This window comes from Crassostrea angulata, chromosome 1 (assembly GCF_025612915.1).
Source record: "Crassostrea angulata isolate pt1a10 chromosome 1, ASM2561291v2, whole genome shotgun sequence".
Classification (NCBI taxonomy): Eukaryota; Metazoa; Mollusca; class Bivalvia; order Ostreida; family Ostreidae; genus Magallana; species Magallana angulata.
Genome location: NC_069111.1, coordinates 45,947,793 through 45,970,159, shown reverse-complemented (window position 1 = coordinate 45,970,159; position 22,367 = coordinate 45,947,793). Strand labels below are relative to the sequence as shown.

The window sequence follows — 22,367 nt, the reverse complement described above, 5'->3', positions numbered from 1 at the left end:
TATAGCTGTTGAATTTTATAATTATCTAAAGTTTGATTTTTTAATCTGTATAAAAGGTTTTGCAAACATTTGTCTCTAAAAACTCCTTAACTTTTTTTTTATATTCAGTGTATATATCCCCTTACGATTGCATTGAGATCCGCGACAGTGAATATATTCAGCCTATTCATGAGCACAAATACACGTCAACACGTGTACAAGCTATTTAAATTCTGTGGATCCAAATCTGTGCCCGATTTTCATTAATTTCACCGTCAGAATAACACATATTCATACTCAAACTCTTTGAACATTGCTATGCGTATTTACCAGTACAAACGTTGTATATGGTGTTTTACACTCTCGCCAATTGTTAAATTGTACCAAACGATATTAGAATAGTTCGTGAAAAAATAAGACTCGTTGATATAAACGATTCAAAATAAGACTATTATTAGGAAAATTTATAAAGGTAGAGGTTAACTAAAGCTAAGGAGTTTTTAGTTGGAGTTTCGTTGCAGTTTCTTGCAGAAAAGGGACTGTTAGAGGTAGGCTAACCTTTTCTTAGCCTTAACCCATATGACGTTACTAAAGAGATAATATTTTAGTGTTAATACATAAAGAAGTGAATGGCATACAGTCCCTTATTTAAGAGGACAGCAACCACATTTTGTAGTAAGTAAATCAGTCAGGGAAAACATTTGATAACACATTAAATGTTTGAGAAATATGAAAAAATTATTCAGTAACTGTTATATATAGGTTTACGTGCATTATAAATCCTTGATACATTGTATCGATAATGATTATATTAAAGACTGTGTGTCATTTACACTGTATCATGCAGCCAGTACATATGGTTGGACCTACATTGTTTATAGAGATTTTGACAATAAGAATAGAATGTGATACAGAATTATATATTTTAGTAATTCCTCAGATTGACGATTTTTTAATCGAATCATTTACAGGTACGTAAGGTACGGATGATGTAAACCACCTCCCCCATTTCAGAATTGTTTGAACGGATAAAGTAATGGATACAGTACCCGCAACGTTATTTTTTACAATCCTATCCTATCGTATCGTGTATCAATCCTATCGTATCGTGCGTGTATACTGTTCTATCGTGCGTTAATCCTATCCTTTCGTGCGTGTATACTGTTCTATCGTGCGTTAATGCTATCCTATCGTGCGTTAATCCTATCAGGTTTATCGTTTAATTTCAACAATTCTTCCGTTTATCCTATCGTGTTAATCGTTTCGTGCCTTTTCATAAGCAAGTAAATTTATTACTAAGTTGCAACTCGTTCGGTGCGCCGTATACGAATATTTATCGAACAAGAATTGTAAAATCCTATCCAACATTCCGTCAGGATACTAATCTTTAAATTTTTTAGATCAAAATTAACCAATATTATATGTAAATCATATTTGTTAACATTGAAAATGAAAAACGAAATTGTTAGGAACAAGGTAACATATTTACCTGTATATCGAATATATTACATCGTACGCAGAATGTATACCTGCGTAAACATTAACTTTTATGCAATATAATTTTGTTGCATCATATTTTACAGAAACAAAACTATTTATGATATGATTTATATTTAATTAAAAGCCGAGTTGTGTTTTGAACCCGTTATTTTCCGTGTGATATTTGATTTCAGGCTGAAATGTTCTCGGCAATCAGCTAGGGTGTGTGGTAATGAAAACAATGTTAACAAATCGTACGCGGAATGTGTATCTGCGTAAATATATATTTAACTTGTCTGTAATAATTCGTTTTTAATGCATCATTTTCTTATACATAAAGAAATGTATTTATGATAGATTTTATATTTACTTTATACAAGAGTTGGATTTATATAATTAAACCCGCTATTTTCCGAGTGATTTAATCTCGGGCTGAAATATTTGCGGCGATAGGCTAGGGTGTTCGGTAATGAAAACAATTTTAACATTACAGAAAATTTATTGATCATTAAAGTTCATAATTTTAGGTGGAACAAAATTAACTGGTCATTCTTATACATTCTATAAATGATGCAGCGATGATTAACAACTCGGCAATTGTTACTAAAAAGAAATTCCACGTAAATCTTTATTTATACGTGTTCTCTCTCAAATTCTGCCATTATCAGTTTGTTCGTAAATATCGTTTAAAGCAATCATACGTTTATCATGAACATTGTTTATCCTTTCCTATCGTGTATCAATCCTATCATATCGTGCGTGTATACTGTTCTATCGTGCGTTAATCCTATCCTTTCGTGCGTGTATACTGTTCTATCGTGCGTTAATGCTATCCTATCGTGCGTGAATCCTATCCTATCGTTTATCTTGTAAAAAATAACGTTGCGGGTACTGTATGTGTATATTCTCTGTCTATCAAATCAAAAATTTATGTTGTCATTTTACAATTTTGTCACGTTGATTTAAAATTGGCCCTCTACCGATCCATAATGAATCATTTTATATCGATAGTGGGTCAATTGTTAAATCATTCCAAAGTGTAAATGTCGAAAAAATGAAAATAGTTTACAAACGAACGGACTGACCCGAAAAGCTTACTTTAACTTTCAGCTCAGGTTAACTATTTACTTATCTCAATAATGATATATTTGTAATATAAAGCGATGGTAAAACAAAGTTTACAAATGTAATTTCTTTACAAATAAATTTTATCTTTTCTAATTCTATAAAATTGTCAAAGCTACTCTTACAGTTTTTCAACTGCCAATCAGAGCTATTCAAACATTATGCATACCATAGACAATATCGAGTCATGGTTAAAAAAATTAATTAAACTATTGTTTTCCTCATGTATTTTAGTTGTCTCGAAGTTAACATATCATGAAGATACAATTGAAAGTCTGTAGCTAGGTAATGTGCTTCAAATTCTTATATAGTTTATTTTTGGTGGGTTTTTTTGTGTTTTTTTATGACCATTAAATTTTTGTTCAAAGATATTTTTAAGCTATATTCGCGATAAAACACAAATTGTTTTGCTATTAAATAGAATTGAGAAAATTGTCGAGTCGTATAAAATAACAATTCTACAAAGTAATGTAGAGCAAATTAATCTAATTACAAAGAAATTAATATATTTTGAAAATTAAAAATTCTATGTTTTTTCATGAATATTGATAAAGGAAGAGCGATACAACCCGAGCTAATTACGCATATCCACGGGAAAACATGTGGTTGTTAATGTTTGCTCAATTAAAAATCTACAACGATTGTGCATAATTTTGCTTTACAGTTGTTGCTTTGTATTACGTTTTTAATAACGATACCCTTTCCCTCGCTTGTTTTAAATACGATAACCTGACAAGGGCAAACACATACGTCAATGTTGCAAAGAAGTATCAGCATGTCCATATACGTGTTTGTTTTGATTTGTTCTTATGTTGCTTCGTATGGATGAATTTATGCTAATTGAATGCCATTGTTTCCCTTTTAAAACAATATAGCAATGTTTCTGTTGACCCTCGAAAGATTTTTATCAGTCTCAAATTAGTTCACGGGATTGATTTACGGTATTGCTTTCCTTGTACAGTTCTGTTCCTACACTTTGCAGATACAAATCTTTTACTATTTACCTAATCGTAATATGCAAGTAAACCATTACTTAGATTTATAAGTTTAACGATTAAGTATTTTTTTAAAAAGGGTAGATTACATAAAACATTTTAACATGCGTGAGTAATGATTAAGAAATGAATTTCTGGAGTCATTTTATTAAATTATTTCAAAGAAATCTTCTAATTTATCATAAAAAGTGTTATGATAAAAAAAATCCCCATCCGAAATTAATGCTTAGGTAAATGATATATGTGATCTGAGTCGAAGTCACATATGTCCTGTTACTTGTGACTTGTTATTTCTCACGATACGTTGAGCTGCATTAAACAGGTTTAATTCGTTTGATTAGTTAGAGTCAGTTAAAAAGTAACTAGTTTGATTATAATCTTTAAATTTCAATGGAAAATATATTTTTAAAAATGCATAGAAAAATCGACATAATAAACGAGACCTTTTGTTTAACTTCTCAACTATTGAACTCAAAATAAGATATAATACGAACTTTATCATGGTTACGGTGTTTTTGTGAACTAAAAATCCATCTACAGTTAGAGATAACATCAAGACTGATAAAAAATCAAATTTATTCAAGGAGTAGAACTAAATTGATTTGAGTATAATGTTCTTTCAAATATGTAATGGACTATATTTTTTGTCCTATACAGTTTCATCATACGCATATAAATGAAATAATCCAGATATACTTAAAAAATAAACAATATATTCACAACAAAAAGCAGAAAACCCTTCATGACTTTTCAAACAAAATGTAACGTGAGTTTCCCATGAAATATCGACTTCCTAGGCTATATAGAGTACATCAGTCTATCAAACATAATGCATGAAATATTGAATATTAATTTGATAATATCAACATTCTATTAATTTAAGGGTAAATTCACACAAAATGAATTTTTTAAATGACAAAAGGTATTAAAAAATTCACAGGCATGTATTTTTGATGAGAAACGCGTGTATATTGATACAATTTCAGAAATATATAATTAAGTAAACATTATTCATAGATACGTTAGTTTAAAGACTTTACATGTAGCATATTTGAAAGATCGCATCGCATAACTTAAACTAAAGCTTAATTTGTCGAGAATATCGATTTTAGTATCAAATGAAAAGGAACAAGAAAGAAAGAAAACAAAAACAAAACTCATTTACACTTTCATGAAAGCAAGCAGGCATGTTTTCATATCAAACAATTATAATAACGCCTGAAGACAACATTTAAACCATACACATCGCCCCGAATTTCTTCTTACATTAAAATAATGTACATATTCATACGGATATTCAACACTCTCAGTTGATAAAAATGTTACATACATATTTAAAGCAATATGAGCTGCAATTTTCATGCTGGAATTTTGTTTAACGGAAAATATATTTACTACTAGAATGACTAAAAATACCGCGTTTTTTTTTAATTTCTGTTGGCCAAATTTTTGTGGAAAAGCCATTAAGAAGCTTTAATTGAAGTAAAATTGAATTGTTGTCGTCCTGTACAAAAATTGACCTGCTTTATATTCCTAAGAAGAGAAATCTTTCTTCTGACAAAAATTAATGATATTTTCAAATCTTTTTTATCATAAAAATTTAAGTTACATTCAGGCTTATGATACTAGCAAGTTTTTGCAGCAAAATAAAATCCTAAAAAATACAGCCCATGTTGCTTGAATGTTGTTTACTATGTTCTACGAATGGTTAGGTCGAAATTACATTATAAACGTTCATCCTAAAAATGGGACTGTACAAGTTCCTCTAAAGTTAAACTTAAACTGAAAATACCCTGGATTTATTACATAAAAGATAGAACGAATTGTCGATAATATAACAGCATAAATTTTAACTTAAAGGCCGGGGCCAGGGTATAATTAGCAACCAATCAAAAAATGAATGGGAACTTCTTCTTCTTTTTTTTGAAGCTCTCATTTTTAATTCCAATGCTTTATTCCAGAGTAACAAGTTCTATAAGTTTTTGTTTGGAAGAAGATACTAAAACAATTGTTAACTAACCTTAAATATTTTACAAAACAATTATTTGAAGAATAATTTTTGAAGCAGCTCAAAAGTTTGAACTCCGAACTAATAATTGACATTGATGGCGGAGATAACCAATGTTTTGTTTACACAACGAGTGGCTGTAGCCATGTGTTCTGTATATTACACATCGCAGTATGAGATATGTACCAGCAAACATATTTTACTTAAGCATTGATTAGAAATGAACTTTTTAATGAAAAACATTGTGACAGTTTGAGTGGTAATTATTGGGTTTTTTTAAAAATCTTTTTAAAAAAACATAACTATCTTGTTCTGGGGGCCACATTTGCAATTATCCTTCCGTTTTATCAATACACATTGTTTATGTATAATCTTTCCAAAGTGACCCTTTGGGACAGCAATGTCCTAATTTAAAGCAGGATAATTGTCCCTCTATTGGCATGAGCTACTTTTACTTTGTTGTGGATATTAAAATAGTATATGCTTGTAATTTTTTTGTTTGTGGTACACAATCAACACAAGCAATACTATCATGTTTCAGTCTTAAGCCTCCAGAACCTGAATTATCACAAAAGTCTTCAAAATATGGATCAAGAGCTGTCTTCAGAACATTATAATGTACTCTGCTCTTTTGTTTCTAAACGGAAACTTAATTAAAAATTCGAACTCAGTGTGTTAAAAGCCAACAAAAAATTTTTCACGACTTTTTGTTACTTCTAAAAGTAAAATCTACATTTCTCCCTGCTTCATTATTGTGATTTTCACCCATTTCCCTCCATTTTTACACTGATGTCTAGTTCCCAACACGGGATGGATATGGGGTAAATAAGGGGCAAATAAAGATGTTTGCTTGTAAAAGCAAATGAAAGTTTCATAAACATTGTATTTGAGTTTTCTACAACCAGCTGTCTATTAGTGTTCGTGTGTTCTATTTTAAATGCCAATCTACAGAAGTTTGATCAGTTGAATGAAATATATCTCTTAGGAATTTCTAATTATCCCAAGTAAGCTTTTTTATGTTGGGTCAGGAATTTTGGCGGGGGCGACCGCTTAATTTTACTTGAATCAAGTATCATGCTTTAACCATTATCGTTTCAGGGGAGTCATATTATGATTTGATCACCTTTACACATATGCTACGACATATGCTAAAATTAAAAGATTGTGATAAAAACACTTATATAAATCCCCTATATAAAAATTAATATAAAGTAATTTTTAAAATAATTAATAAGTAGCATGAAACCCCCCCCCCCATTTTTCGACTGAGTTTTTACTCAGGACTGAACCGGGGTAAATGGTTCCTCTTATTAGCATCGCTGATGTCTACAGTGATAGAGGTAAACCCACTTTTGCCCTTATCTGTTTAATTGTCCACCAGGTGGCAGAAATTCTAGATCGACGAAGGCCTTTAACCTGTATCCTATCGTGTATCCAGTGTCCTACTTCATGTATTCTCTATTCATCACTCTATCTATTCTGTCCTATCCATTGCATTGTAGCAGATGAAAAATTAGGAGACATTTTCAAAAAACTAAACGCGGCTGTTAACTCTATTATATCCTTAAATAAAGAACTTACAAGCAGAATTATTTATTTCAGGGTTTTTTTTTAAAAAACATATTTGCAAAAGTTGTAATATACATGATAACCATTTAAATTCCGCTTTGTGTAAAACAATTGATAAATAGCGGCACACATGTACTACATATTCTAAAGAAAAGAGAGGCAAATATTGCGTATTCTTACACTTGAACCTTTACATTTAAATGCTCCCAAACAAATTAAATGCAGTTAAAACATACTAGTATTAAAATTTTGTCAGAACTTTAGTTTGCTTGGGAGTTCGCCAATTGAAATCTTTGGCTTTAACTTGAAAAAAATGCAATTCATCTCTGAAAAAAGGGTGTCTATTATTTTTCAATTTTGTTTGAATATACATGTATAAATAAACAATATGCCGGATGAAAATGCCAGTGTCAATGCAACCTTTTTGCAACTGTTTAAGGTGCACGTCTATACACTTTGATAACTAATTGATATAGAAAAATAGTAAAGCCTGAAAGTATTTTTTTTTCAATTAGATAAAAATATTTTTTACAAGGATCGAATTGAACACAATTATAAAGAATCATAAATTTCAACTGTCGTGTTGTTTAAAAGAAGAAACATTTATCTTTTTTTCTATTTACCTATATGCTGAACCTCGAAACTTTTTCTGTCATACCTTACCTAACATTAAGATTACGGTTCTACATGAGTTTTAAAAGCATTTTATTTTTCTAATCATTTTCTGCTGGAAAGAGGTATGACCATCTATTTCAAACAACATTGACATCCCGTTAGTGTAAGAGTTGATGATGAACTTTTTTACGTTTTGTTGAAAAAAAAATAGCAGTAAATGTGAAAAATTACAACAACAGTTACGCCAACGTGAAGGTCAACGAAGGGCAACAGAAAGTTTTCTACAGGAGAGTTCAGTTTACTTTCGACTAATATGAGCTAAAACCAAAACTATCCAACAGGCTTTTCAAAACCCTGATAATTCGATATTGCATGGCCATCAGTAGATAAATGTATTTTTTTGTGAACTCGACAAGAAATCGTTAAGTTTCCAAAGGCAAGAGTTGTACGTGCAAAGTTAGGATACCCAAGACCTGCAACGAGTGCGTAACCATTAAGATTTATTGCAGGTAAGCGCGCTATTGTGCTGTTTTTTGATTTTCTGGGAGAAAATGTAACAAGGAAATTTTCTTTGTTTAACTTGAATGTGATGTTTTTCTCAAGAACCGTTTTGAATGGCACAGAAATCATATTTTGAAGCAATAAACCTTTGGTGTTCACTTTGACCGTTACACAAAGTTGATTCTGCTCGCAATACTTTGCAATGACTAAAATTCCGCTTTCCATAGAGTGCATATACACGTCAACACGTTGTTTATTTATTAACGCAACATGGAAAAGAACAATTTTGTCTAAATCTTGTCTATCAACTGTAGTTTCCATCTTCTTGGAATTTACATTGATAGTAATTTCTCCAGTATGCATGAAGTCTTGCACGAAATCTTGATCTAATACAACACCACGGTACTGTTTAAGGATATCAATTTCAGTACATTTCTTTGGTGAAAATAAAGATGACCCTACAAATAAGAAATCGATGCATTAAAAATACTAATCCGAAAGTCTCTGACTAAAACTTCAAACAACGTGAAAAAGGAAAAGCGAGCAAAATATATCATACATTTTATGCAAAGATCCGTATGTTTTCTACGACAAAATCAAAACTATTTTAAATGTAAGGTTTCCGAAAGAATTTCAGCATTATTAATCACTATCCATCTACCTGGTTTTGTTAATCTGTATATCATTGTTACTTTTTCACCTATTTCAAAAAACATGTTTTTAAATTAAATATCAGTCCTCAGAATTGGAAATAATCTTATCGAAAAAGTCTTCTATCGACTATCAGATATATTATTACTCCGCTTTGTTTAAGAAATACAGTTCAAAGTTTTAAAGACAGGTTATCCAAAGCCATAAAAAACAACTATTTTAAACATTGGTAGGAGCAATGATAACGTTGGAACTAGAGGTTTTAAAAAGATATTTTGATATTAAAACAGAGATCAAGAATTTTATCCCACTGGTTAATAGATTCATATTATGGATAGCTATAAACACATTGCTCCTTATTTTGTATTATTGTGTGCAAGGGTTAATTATTCCATACCCCAATCAATGGCCTCTCTATATGTCTTTTCTACAAGAAAAAATTGTTTATGTGAATCAGTTGTATTTGTACAAAACAAATAAGATAAAAAATGTCGTACATGTATTATGTTTTTGATTTTCAAGCAACCTACATGTATAGTATACCATAATACGTGAAAGCCAATATTTACTTTACCTTCTTGCATTATCTATAAAGAATGATTTGTGTATTTTTATTTATTTATTTATTTATTTACTCGTTTATTTATTTATTTATTTATTTATTTATTTATTTATTTATTTATTTATTTATTTATTCATTTTGCACATCTTGTAACGCCAAAATATTATAAACATGTACCAAATGCCTTACCGCTCATGATCAGTACATTTTTCCCTGGAATAAAAAAAAATACTACATATAAGACGAAGCATTATCCAATGGATACTGAGATGCTTTTAATTATATTAGAATGACGATATCATCTGAGAAATTAAAAAGTACATTTGAATAACTGTAAACCACATGTATTTAACGATAAAAATAAATAACAACACTTCCAATTTCATTTTTTTAATGACCCAACAGAAGGGCAAACATGTTCATATATGTGTGTACTTTAAAACGGGACAAAAGGATATGTATTTGACGTCACATTTTCTATAGCGAAAACTGCATAGTGCAAGGTTATGTTTATAATTCTGAAAAAAAAATTTTCAAAAACAAATATGTCACAAACAATAGTATAAAGATAAAAAACCTTTGATCACATGACCAACCAAATTCATATTCAAGTGAACGTTTCACCATTGCTTTATATTTCTTATAGATTTTTTTTTTCATATTTCATATACTATCATTTCATTGAAGCAGTACTTACATTGGAAACTTCCCACGTTATCCCTATACAAAGCACTGCCAAAATGCGTCACAAATAAAACAACCCCTGAAATTAAAAGAATATGTAAATGAAATTTAAAACTTCTAACACTGTGCCAGACAATTTCATTAATGCCTAGGTGAAGATTCATAAAACGTAGGGATCCAATAAAAGCCTAAAATGGCAAAAGCGTATATAAGCACTTTTGTTTAAATATGTTTCAACTAACAATTAAGATATCCACCTTTTACGCTAAAATGTAATGGGAAAATAATAATTTCTAAGGTTGAAGAAAGTTTTTATAGTATAAGAGTATTTTGTACATGAATTTAATTTAGACTTGTAGATTGTTCAAATTAAATAGGAATATAGTATTCATATTAGATATATATTTTTTTATATTGACAGGAAATGTTACATATTCATAAAGAAAACACCTTTTTCAAACGGGAATTATTTGTAAAATAGGAATTTATGCTTTATAATATTTGGTGAATAACAGACATGGCAGATGATTTAAAATCATTTATATCTTTATTTATCGGCTATTTGTGTTTCATCTGTATTTATTATTTATTTTTTTTTTTCATCGATTATTTGTATTTATATTCATATATTGAATGTCAACAAAGGGGTTTATAATACGTAAACTATTAATTGTGTAAACGTTAAAAATTGCCTGCAGTCCTTTTTAAGTGTGTCAAACCTCCGTTTATTTTTGGTTCTAAAAATTCGCAATAACTAATGTATGAAATTTTTATTCGATGTTCATTACTATCTTATTCAAAATTCGATAATTATCCGCTAAAGAAAAAAATAATGACTTCATGTTTTACCTTAAAACATTTGATTTAATCGATATGATACAGGATTAATTAAGTACATGGTTACTGTCTTGAAATATAAGCGATATTCGTGCGAGGTTAAAAAAAATATGGTGAGGCTTGCCGACCCAAGCCTAAATATCACCTTCCGTTCACGTGTACTTTTTATCCACGGCAAGTTGTAATTATAGGCTTTACGTGTTTAGTTTGATTTTTTTTTTCTGGGGTGTATTTTTGCAAGTTCTATGGATTTTGACAACAGCTGCCATGGCTAATTTATTGGTAAGAAAATGTTAAATGATTGAAGTGCAACGTACATGTAAGACAAACGATCGTTTGATGTGTTAGTCGTAGGTTCTATGTACGATTATATATATACTTGGTTACAGAGTGCCATTTGCAACATGCGATCACTGTAGGAGCCATACTTGCGCCTTAATATGCCATGCATCATACCTACGTCCTTCTTGCGAATAGTAGTACAAAATCAACAATCGTACTGACGTCTTACATGTATCTTTCCTCAGACAGTTGCACGAACAAGTTTAACTTTTCAACATATTTAATATAAAACTGTTGTATAGTATACGTAACAAGCTGATACAATCATCAGTATATTTTCAACTTTAAAAAGAATTCAAAGGGGTAGAAGACAAGATCTCTGCTCTGGAGAATAGACCGGGCAAAGCTGAGCGACTTAAATGAAGACTTTTCTTATAACATACTTTTTATTCCGATTGTCTTATGGGTTTCTTCTTCAAAGTATATTTTCAGATATCAAAATGAAACTTTTGTAATTGTTTTGCATGTAAAACAGTCACCATGCTTGCTTATAGCAAGCTTTCTACTTCCAAAATCGTTAGATGTTTTTGCGTGTCTCTCAAGACCGTCCGCAGCTTCTCCGCAGAAACACCTACAATTAGTTTTAACTGTAGTTTGACATGCATGAATGACGTTGACGAAGGGAGATAGATATCTTTCATCTCTTGCGTTTGACGTACGTTTCCCGTAAGCCGCTCGAGTTTTCCTTCCATTTAAAATGCAGCCGAAATGAAAAGTTTAGGACAAACACTAGTTACCTTAAAGTTAGAAAAGAGGAAAAAAGATGCTCAAAGAACTTCGACTTGCATGCAAGCACGATGAGATAAAATTGTAAATATTCTCTACGGAATTCGAGGAGTGAGAAATTACAAACGATAAAACAATACTTCAATACATCCAACAAGGCAGAGTAATCGTATGGCTAAGCAAAATAATGGGCACAAAATTATTAGATATATAGGATTATCTTCGTTTGTAAACATACTCTAAAGGTAATGAGTTGTTTCTCAATTTATAAAATAATTGTTATACATGTAAATAATAATAGCATTGAATTCAGACTTGTAGTTTGATTTGTTTTATTTGACTTAAAGGGCCGTCATAGCTTTATCATGGACGTTGTTGAGTAGTATTTGGTAAACCGATAAAATGCCGAACGATGCCTTTACCTGATGGTAAAACTGATACTTAGTTTAACGGATAAAAATATCTATTTTACATGGTCAAATTGCAGAAAATACCTCTAATTGGCATTAAAAGCATGCAATCTAATCTCCTTTATTTTAATAACCGTTAGACTTGGTGTCGCGGTTTGAAAATAATTATATTTTTAAAAAACATATTTGTTTAACTTGTGCGCACAATTCAATTGTCGTAAGACAAAGAAAGACGTCACAGGCACGTAGCATCGTTTTTGAAAGTGGAGGGGGAGGAGCAGACCCATCCAAAAAATCTTGACAAGCCAAAAAAAAAAAAAGGAAACGGTTACTTTCCAAAATCCTGAAAATCCTACACTGTGGGGGAAGGGGGGATACCTTTTACTTCCATTTCACTTCAATAAGATTGATTTGCAAATGACGTGCATGTCAGTACTGCAATTTAAACGGCAAACATAATTACGCCTTTTGCACGACAATCATAAGGCGTAGGTTCGGCTCTTATGAGTATCGCATGTTGCGATTGGTGTCTCTTCTTCAAGAAAAGCTTTAGTCACAACTGGTTGGACGTGTTTCTACGGGTTGTCTGCAGGCAATTTTAATGAAAATCTTGCAGGACACGCTTTTGGAAGGACTACGCTTCACGTAAGCACGCACGGTGGCTGTTATAATTGCACAACAATCGCAACGGTTTACTTGCGAGATCTTAAAACGTAAGCTGCACTTGCGCTTCTCTCAAGAAACCCATAAGATAACCGTACGACTTGACTTGCACGAATGACGTAAATATATCTCACCTGCCGCTTATTAACATATAAATTAAACACACAGAGAACGTATGCTCGTGCTTCGTGCGAATCGTCAATTAAAAAGAAATGATTCATTTGGCCCTGAGATAAAAAAGAAATGTCAAGGTAAAAAAATTAACAACGTTGCATCTCACTGTATTGTTATTGTTCCTTGTTTCAAGCTTGACGTCCTTCTCTCAAGATATATTCAGAATATGACTGGACTGAAAACATGGTTTTATTTCTAATTTGACCTTTAATGTCAGACGACACGTTCCTCGGGAATCTTTTTTGTATTTCCACGTAATAAAGAGTTCCAATAAAAATATTAATTTTATAAATACTTTTTAAATGGTCAAATTTTACTTGGATATGTGTATGTGTCTAGATGGTCAAGTGGTTAGAACCGTGGCCGCTCACTTCCAGAAGCGTATAGGTTCTAGAGGTCGTGAGTTCAAAGCCCCACCCCGGCGGAGCTATAGTTCTACTATAGAAATTTTCACTGTGCTGTAGATGTATTTATTTTTATATCAGCAATTCAAGTGTATTTTCATTGAAAATATTTCAAGAAGATTATTTAAGAAATTGCATATTGAAGTATTTTGCAGAAATGCCTGGTAAGGTACCCTAATTTTTGGCAAGAAAGTTTGTCAAAGTAGTAGTAAACCATTAACAAATTCCCGCAAAAAGTTATCTAAAATTGAGGAACGTGTCTTTTGACCTTAATTAAATAGAATAAAAGGTCAAAAATGTTGATGGGATTCAGCTTAGTTTTATACCATCTATCTATAGAACAAGTATAAAGTCTGTATAATTAAGGAATCTCATCTTTTGGCCTGGACAATATGACTTAGTTAAGACATTGAATAGTTTGCTTTAAGTAACGGTATAAGACTTACTCATGTAGAACTTGCAGGTCTAAGATTCGCTTAAGTCCTATTTATGACCCTACTCAAGTCGAAATCTTAGCATGATGCATGTTTCAAGCTAAGGCCGCTTAAGTTTTGGGGAAATTGTCCTAACTAAGCATTCTTCTTCAATGTACGGACTTAAATCTAAGAATGTACCTAGGTTCTAATTACGAACTGTCTTTAACTAAAGTAACCTTTATGTAACGAGGCCCTGTTCCTAAAAAGGTTAAGACTTTAAACATAATCTTCTCTTACTTCGCCTCGGAAAACCTTGCGCTAATGTTAAAGATGCTTTGTGCTTTATTGTTTCACTCAAAACAAATAGCATTTTTACCGGTACTATATGACACATAACGCCCTTTCCCAATCATAATAAGAACCCATAGGACATACATGTAGGACAATGACCAATAATTTCAAAATTTTGGTCCCGTTATTATCCTTGATTTCATTTATTCCTATGCATTTTGTTTCTATGTTATAAGCTCAGTATTAGAGATCATAATTCTTTGTAATTCAATTCAAAGTTGACATATTCTCATCCAACGCCAGAAGAGAATACTGTACACAGGGTTATTTTCGTCCCATGTAACTTTCGTCCTTTAACACTTGCAAGATTTTTCGCCATGTCTTGAATTCGCCCAGATGCAGTTGTTATCAGAGATATCATTTGCAGCATGGAATTCGCCCAGTCTTAAATTCGCCCTCTGACAACGAGGGTGAAAAGGGCGAAAATAAAACGGGGGCGAATATTTCCCTACCTACAGTACCTCATCCAAACCAGGCTATAATAACGATATAACTTTATAAAATCTGCTATGACAAATTAATTCAGAAATATGTGTGATTTTCTTGTTATAACAATAAAAGTATTGTGAAAGGGAAGGTATTTTATCATCTTTAAACATTGTAGTTGTTAACCAATTTAGTAGAAATAATAAATTTACTTACTGATAAAGGGTAATTTCATTATTGAACGGTCTTCGATAAACATTAAATATTGGCAAAAAGAATGGGGGACATTTTTAATCACACAGAGTGTATTGATTTTTATGGTTATTACACTTTTCCTACATGCCAAAGGATCTTTTTTCTATGCCAAATAATGACCGGGGTAAATATCTCGTCGGCAAAAGACCGCCAGTCATTTGTTTTTCTCGATGGTTAAATTATTCTTCTATTCACCAGCACAGTGTTTTATATTAGATCTTGAGATTTAAGTCATTTTGGCTAAAAAAAGATAAAAAAAAAAAAAAGGTACCCAACAAAAGTAATGTGACGAAATCTGTTTCTCCATTAGACAGACGGTAGCGAGTAGCGGTTGTACTTCGTGGACGGTTTTCATCTGTAAAATGAAATCATGCAATATATCAAGAACAACATACATTTTCTGAAAAAAAAACAATCAAAAAGGACTTTATCTTGTCTTATTTTTACACATTAATACTTACATGTAAGATATATTATTTATGAATGATTTTCGTACGACCTTACAAATAATCTTATTTTTATTTGGGTGGCAGGGAATAGTTTATTTTGTTGATGAAATGTTTGATGCATAGTGGACAGATCACATGTGTTTTTTTTCTATGATGGGGTTAAATAATGCTAAATTAAGTCTAGATTTCAAGTCCTGGCCTACTAAAATATTTCAAAAATCTCGGAATAAGACATATCATACCCTATATTACAGCGAGGTCGAATGTTTATGAAAAATGGCCCAGTTTCTTTCGTGGTTTTTTAAGGGGGTAATGTACCAGACCCAGTTTCAAGCAACTGTTGTCTATTACGAAAGACATTAGATTATGTAGACCATGTATGTAATTTTGAAACCCATTTCGCGTTCCTTAGCTTGCCCACAATTTGCCAAAGGATCTTTTTTCTATGCCAAATATTGACCAGGGTAAATATCTCGTCGACAAAACACCGCCGGTAATTTTTTTTCGATGATTTTATTCTTCTTCTTTTCACCTGCACAGTGTTTTATATCTGATCTTGAGATGAAGTCATTTTTACTATTAAAAAAATGTGTACCCAACAAAAATAATCTGACGGAATCTGTTTCTCCATTAGACAGACGGTAGCGAGTAACAGTTGTATTTCCTTGAGTGTTTCATCTGTAAAATAAAAAAAAAATGAAATCATGCAATATATCATGAACAACATACATCATTTGCAAAAAAAAATTTAAAAAAGAACTTTATCTTGTCTTATTTTTACACATTAATACTTACATGTTTCTGACAAGATATCTTGTTAAACTTTTTACGACTTTTTTACGATCTTAGATATAATCTGATTTTTATTTGGATGGCGGAGAATAGTTGATTTTGTTGATGAAATGGTTGATGCATAGTGGACACATCACTGGTTTTTTTTTTTCTATGATGGGGTTAAATGATGCTAAATTAAGTCTAGATTTTAAGTCTTGTCGTACTAGAAATATTTCAAAAATTTCGGAATAAGACATGAACAACTTCCATATCATACCCTAAATTACAGCAAGGGCGAATGTTTATGTCTTTGCTTATGTTTATGGCCCAGTTTGTTTCGTGGGTGTTTTTCAGTGGATATGATGTACCAGACCTGTTGTCTATTACGTTAAAGGTAAGATTATGTTAACCATGTATGTAATTTTGAAAGCCATTTTGCGTTCCTAGCACACAATTTGCCAAACGTGGTTTTCAACTGTGAGACATAAAAAAAATAAAATCATAACCATTGGATAACAAATATGGATTAATTAGTTATCATTAAAGTGAAAATACATCTTTATCCTGCCAGTTTGTTTGGTGTCTATTTTTAATGGGATCAGGTGACAGGCCCAGTTTCAAGCAACTGTTGTCTATTACGAAAAAGATAAGATTATATAGACCATGTATATAACTTTGAAAGCCATTTTGCGTTCCTTAGCTTGCCCACAATTTGCCAAATGCAAGTCCGCAAGGAAAAAACTGGACACTTTTTTCGATACAAAATGAATAGATGTGTTCTCTACTATCACTAAAAGAACACAAACACAAATTTCGTATACCCCTCAAATAATCATTTAAATCTTAGGTTCTTTGTTTTTTACAAACACTTAACTTGATCTTTTGAATTAAACTATCCAATGCTATATTAGTACCATTTAAAGGAAAGACGTTGTCTCGGTCTTCTTCATCATATACTCTGTTTTCTTGTCGGTTTTCAACTCTGAGACATACAAAATTAAATCATAACTAATGGATGACAAATATGCATTAATTATTTACCATTAAAGTGAAAATAATGTTCTTAATGTAAAAACAATAATTTTGCCAATAGTTTAGCTGTGCAGGAGGGGGAGGGGGCAGATAAAAACGTCGGTACGGTTTACTTGCAAGTGACCTACGACGCGAATGGTATTACTACCGTTTGAGGCAAACACACGTCTGGTGCACAATAATTGTAAGACAAAAGTCCGGTGCCCACGGGCATCGCACGTTGCGAGTGCCTGCTCGGCTGTAAGCAAACTTGTCCGTGACACCTACGACTCGCTCGTTAATCATGAGTTTGACTTACGTTGCCATTTCGGTTTCTTCGACGGAATTTTAAACGCCACGATCAGCCACGAGAGCCAGGACTTGTAAAACCCGTAGCACATACACGATCACTAAACATTGTGACTGAGGTTTAAAATTGTTCGACAGTCAGGATTGGCACAAGTCGTAGCTATCGCACAAGCACCAAACATGCATGTTCAGTTTTGACTCAAGCCTTAAGTCTCAAACCTAAGTCACAGCTGGTCATGCGTACTTCTACGGGTAGTTTGCGGACGGATTTTAATGTAAATCGTGCGAGACACGCAGATATACTTTCATAGGACGTATACCTAACATAAGCACGCGCGGTGGCTGTTAGTCACCACGGTTTCCTTGTGAGATGTGCAAATGTACGTGGCTGTTGCGCTTCATTCATAAAACCAAGATAATTGTACTATTTATTAGACATGTACGGATGACGTAAAGTGGCCCCACTTGATCTATGAGTAATACGTAATTGAATAGCAAAATGACTGTGTTAACGCACAATAAACCTACTCACTACGTCATACTTACGCCAGGCGTACATCAATTGCTCATGTTGCGTTACAGCCCCCCACCCCCCCCCCACCCCCATCTTCCTAAATATAATTATGGACAAAAATGCCTCATGATTAATATTAGGTAGCATAGTTGTATATCCGTGAATATTGTAACAGAATAGTGTCACTATTATATTTACATAGTTTTTAATTATTTTTATATCGAGAGCGTTATATTGAAAGTCATATGCGTTTTACAGGGGACTGTCCGTCCCATCAAAACAGGAAACTGCTGGTCCATTCACCTTACGCCAAAAGAAATGCCATAGGATCAATATGCAGTTGATCTGATTTTTTTTCGTACACGCCTAAAGAGAGCATATTTTTATATTAACTTTCACCAAAGATTTATCCATCTGATACTTGAAAGTGACAAAAAATTCGTTCTTTTTCAAAGCGTCGCTCTGTATTTTTCATTTGAGAAAAATAAGAAAAATGTCAATTAATGACATATTTCGATCATATTATCAAACTAGCAACATTTTAAACGTCATATACAGCTAGTGACTGCAAATAAATCAAACAAATATGTAAAATTATGTTATTCATCAACTTTAAAAAAAAACCACAATAATTGCGTTATCTTTTTTTTATAAAATCGTGAATTATAGCGGCAAAATTTGACTAATATCATAAATAGTCCTTTATTAAGTTAATAGTATGGTGTTTTTAGTCTAAATATCATATTAGTGTATTCAGGTTAGGCCAAAATCTTTTTATTAAAATTTAACTTTGAAAATCTAAAAATATGTCTAGGTAAAATATTTCTGATAGAGTTTATCTATGTTTTATATCATCCATATTCGGTACAAGTCCTTAAGTAAAGAAATTGTTTAATGACTAGGATAATTTTTTTTCAAAGTATAAATACCCTGAGATTAAAAATAGGCCAAGGTCAAAGATTTAAGGTAAACAATTTGCTAGATTTAACTCTTCCTTACTATATCATCCATTAAGTAGAACTTGCAGGTTCTAAGATTCCGCCTTAGTCCTACTTATGACTTTACTCATGCTGTATGTAACGACCTAAGGCCGCTTAAGTTTTAGGAAAAGTGTCCTAACTAAGCATTCTTCCATTTACGGACTTAAGTCTAAGAATGTACTTATGTTCTACTTAAGCATTGTCTGTAACTTAAGTAACCTTTATGCAACGAGCCCCTGTTCCTAAAAAGGTTAAGACTTTAAACACAATCTTCTCTTACTGTGCTTCGGAAAACATTTAGCTGGTGTTAAAGATGTTTTTTGTGTTATTGTTTCACTCAAAAAGATTCCATTTTTACCGGTACTATATGACACATAACGCCCTTTTCCAATCATAATAAGAACCCATATGACATAGGACAATGGCCAATAATTTCTACATTTTGGTCCTGTCATTTTCCTTAATCTAATTTACACGTATTCCTATGCATTTTTTCTATGTTTTAAGCTCAGCATTAGAGATCATAATTCTTTGAAATTCAATTCAAAGTTGGCATATTCTCATCCAATGTTATAACCGAATACCTCATCAAAACCAGATTATTATTTCGATATAACTCTATAAAGTCTGCTTTGACAAATTAATTCAGAAATATGTGTGATAATCTTGTCAAACAATAAAATTATTGTAAAAAGGAAGGCATTTTATCATCTTTAAACATTGAAGTTGTTATCCAATTTAGTAGAAATAATAAATTTACTTACTGATAAAGGGTAATTTCATTATTGAACGGTCTTCGATACACATTGGATATTGGCAAAAAGAATGGGGGACATTTTTAATCACTCAGAGTGTATTGATTTTTATGGTTATTACACTTTTCCTACATGCCAAAGGATCTTTTTTTCTATGCCAAATAATGACCGGGGTAAATATCTTTTCGGCAAAAGACCGCCAGTCATTTGTTTTTCTCGATGGTTAAATTATTCTTCTTTTCAACAGCACAGTGTTTTATATTAAATCTTGAGATTTGAGTCATTTTGGCTAAAAAAAAAATAAAAAATAAAAAGGGTACCCAACAAAAATAAGTTGACAAAATCTGTTTCTTCATTATGAGGACGGAAGCGAGTAGCAGTTGTACTTCGTAAAGGGTTTCCATCTGTAAAATAAAAAAAATGAAATCATGCAATATATCATGATAAAAAATAATTAAAATCACTTTATCTTGCTTTATTTTTACACATTTATACTTACCTGTAAGATATCTCGTTAAACTTTTTTATGAATGATTTTCGTTCGACCTTACAAATAATCTGATTTTTATTTGGGTGACAGGGAATAGTTGATTTTGTTGATGAAATGTTTGATGCATAGTGGACACATCACTGATTATTTTTTCCTATGATGGGGTTAAATAATGCTAAATTTAATCTAGATTTCAAGTCCTGGCGTACTAAAATTATTTCAAAAATTTCGGAAAAAGACATATCATACCCTATATTACAGCGAGGGCGAATATTAATGATTATGAAAAATGGCCCAGTTTGTTTTGTAGGGTTTTTTGGGGGAAAATGTACCAGACCCTGTTTCAAGCAACTGTTGTCTATTACGAGGAAGATTAGATTTTGTAGACCATGTTTGTAATTTTGAAAGCCATTTCGCGTTCCTTAGCTTGCTCACAATTTGCAAATTGCAAGTCTCCAAGTGAAAAAATTGGACAATATAAAAATATATAAATAAATAATGTTCTCCATTACCATTAAAAGAATACAGACACAAATTTCGTATGCCCCTCAATTAATCTTTTACACTTGATCTTTTGAATCAAACTATCCCATGCTACATTATTACCATTTAAAGGAAAGACGTTGTCTCGGTCTTTTTCAACATATAATTTGTTTTCTTGTCTGGTTTCAACTGTGTTAACCATTGGATAACATATATACATTAATTAGTTACCATTAAATTGAAAATACGTCTTTATCCTGTCATCACTTAACACTTACATTTAAGTGTTAGAAACATCTACTCATGCAACTTTTTTAGAATGATTTTGGTAAGACTTAACAACTTACTTCTTAATTTCTAGAAAACACGATACAACTCGACAGACTTAAGGGCTTTATCAGATTTGATTACGCCCCGACCGATATGATCACCTCATATTTCTTTATTCACAAACTTGCCTCTATGTGTTTGATCTTTACACTTAGGACACTTGAAATTGTATTGATGCTCTATTTCCACGCATCTTACATGGAATTCTGAAAGGTAAATCATATGCATGAACTAACATAAGGTTTATCGTTAATAAGCTTTGTTTGTAAAAGGTTTTTGAAATGAATTTAATTCATTATTGGATATATTCACACATATACAAATAAAAACATTTTCATATTATTAATTTCAAATTTTATCATACTGCACTTACCATGTTGACAATTCGACGCACGTATTGTCTCCGTGTTATCTCTAATAAAGTCCAGTTTACAGATAACTCACGCTATAAATGTTGAGAATTGCAAAACATTTAACTGTATACGTATGAAGTACATAATATAAAACAGATGAAATTACGTACAGAGACGTCATATTTTATTTATATGATATTTTTTATATAAAACAAACTAACATACAGAAAACTACAGGTATATCTAATGATTTACAATAAAGAAATGGATGTAGTGGATTGCTGACACTCCCCATGAGGAATCTGTTGCATCAAAACTTTATCAAAGTGATGGGTCCAAATAATATTTATTTATCTTACGACAACCTAATAAATTTGACTCAGTAGTTCTTGAGAAGAAGATTTTTAAAAATGCACCCCCTCCTTTTTCTATAGTTTTGAGGTTTTCTACGCTTTGAATAAAGATCGGTTTTTCATTTCTGCAATTATATTCACCTTCCCATAAGGATGATTTGTGTCAAATTTGGTTAAAATTATCCAAGTGGTTTTAGAGAAGAAGTTCAAAATGTAAAAAGTTTACAGACGGACGGACGGACAGACGGACGACAGACAAAATGTGATCAGAATAGCTCACGTGACCTAAAATATAATTGCTATAACGAAAAAACTAACTTTAACTTGGCTCAACAAGAAATCCCTCGCTTGTTGGGTGTTTGGAATTGTATTGTTAAATGCAGAAAACTTCACA

At 31.8% G+C, this 22,367-nt stretch overlaps 1 protein-coding gene across 1 annotated transcript; it reads right to left on the bottom strand.

Moving 5' to 3' along the window:
* Nucleotides 1-8,083: 8,083 nt before the first annotated feature.
* On the bottom strand, nt 8,084-20,364 carry LOC128178592 (uncharacterized). The gene is made up of 7 exons (XM_052845847.1): nt 20,285-20,364; nt 17,310-17,375; nt 15,444-15,527; nt 10,182-10,247; nt 9,674-9,697; nt 9,320-9,349; nt 8,084-8,729 (listed from the first exon to the last, which is right to left on the bottom strand). Exons 5-7 carry the CDS (start codon nt 9,678-9,680, stop codon nt 8,101-8,103), a joined length of 666 nt encoding a protein of 221 aa, XP_052701807.1. The 5' UTR covers nt 9,681-9,697; nt 10,182-10,247; nt 15,444-15,527; nt 17,310-17,375; nt 20,285-20,364; the 3' UTR covers nt 8,084-8,100.
* Between the last annotated feature and the right edge of the window lie 2,003 nt (nt 20,365-22,367).

Coding starts and splice junctions, on each gene's coding strand:
- LOC128178592 (XM_052845847.1), bottom strand. Junction 8,730..9,319: donor TAGAGAGGCCATTGATTGGG/GTATGGAATAAT, acceptor TCTTATTTGTAG/GGTCATCTTTATTTTCACCA.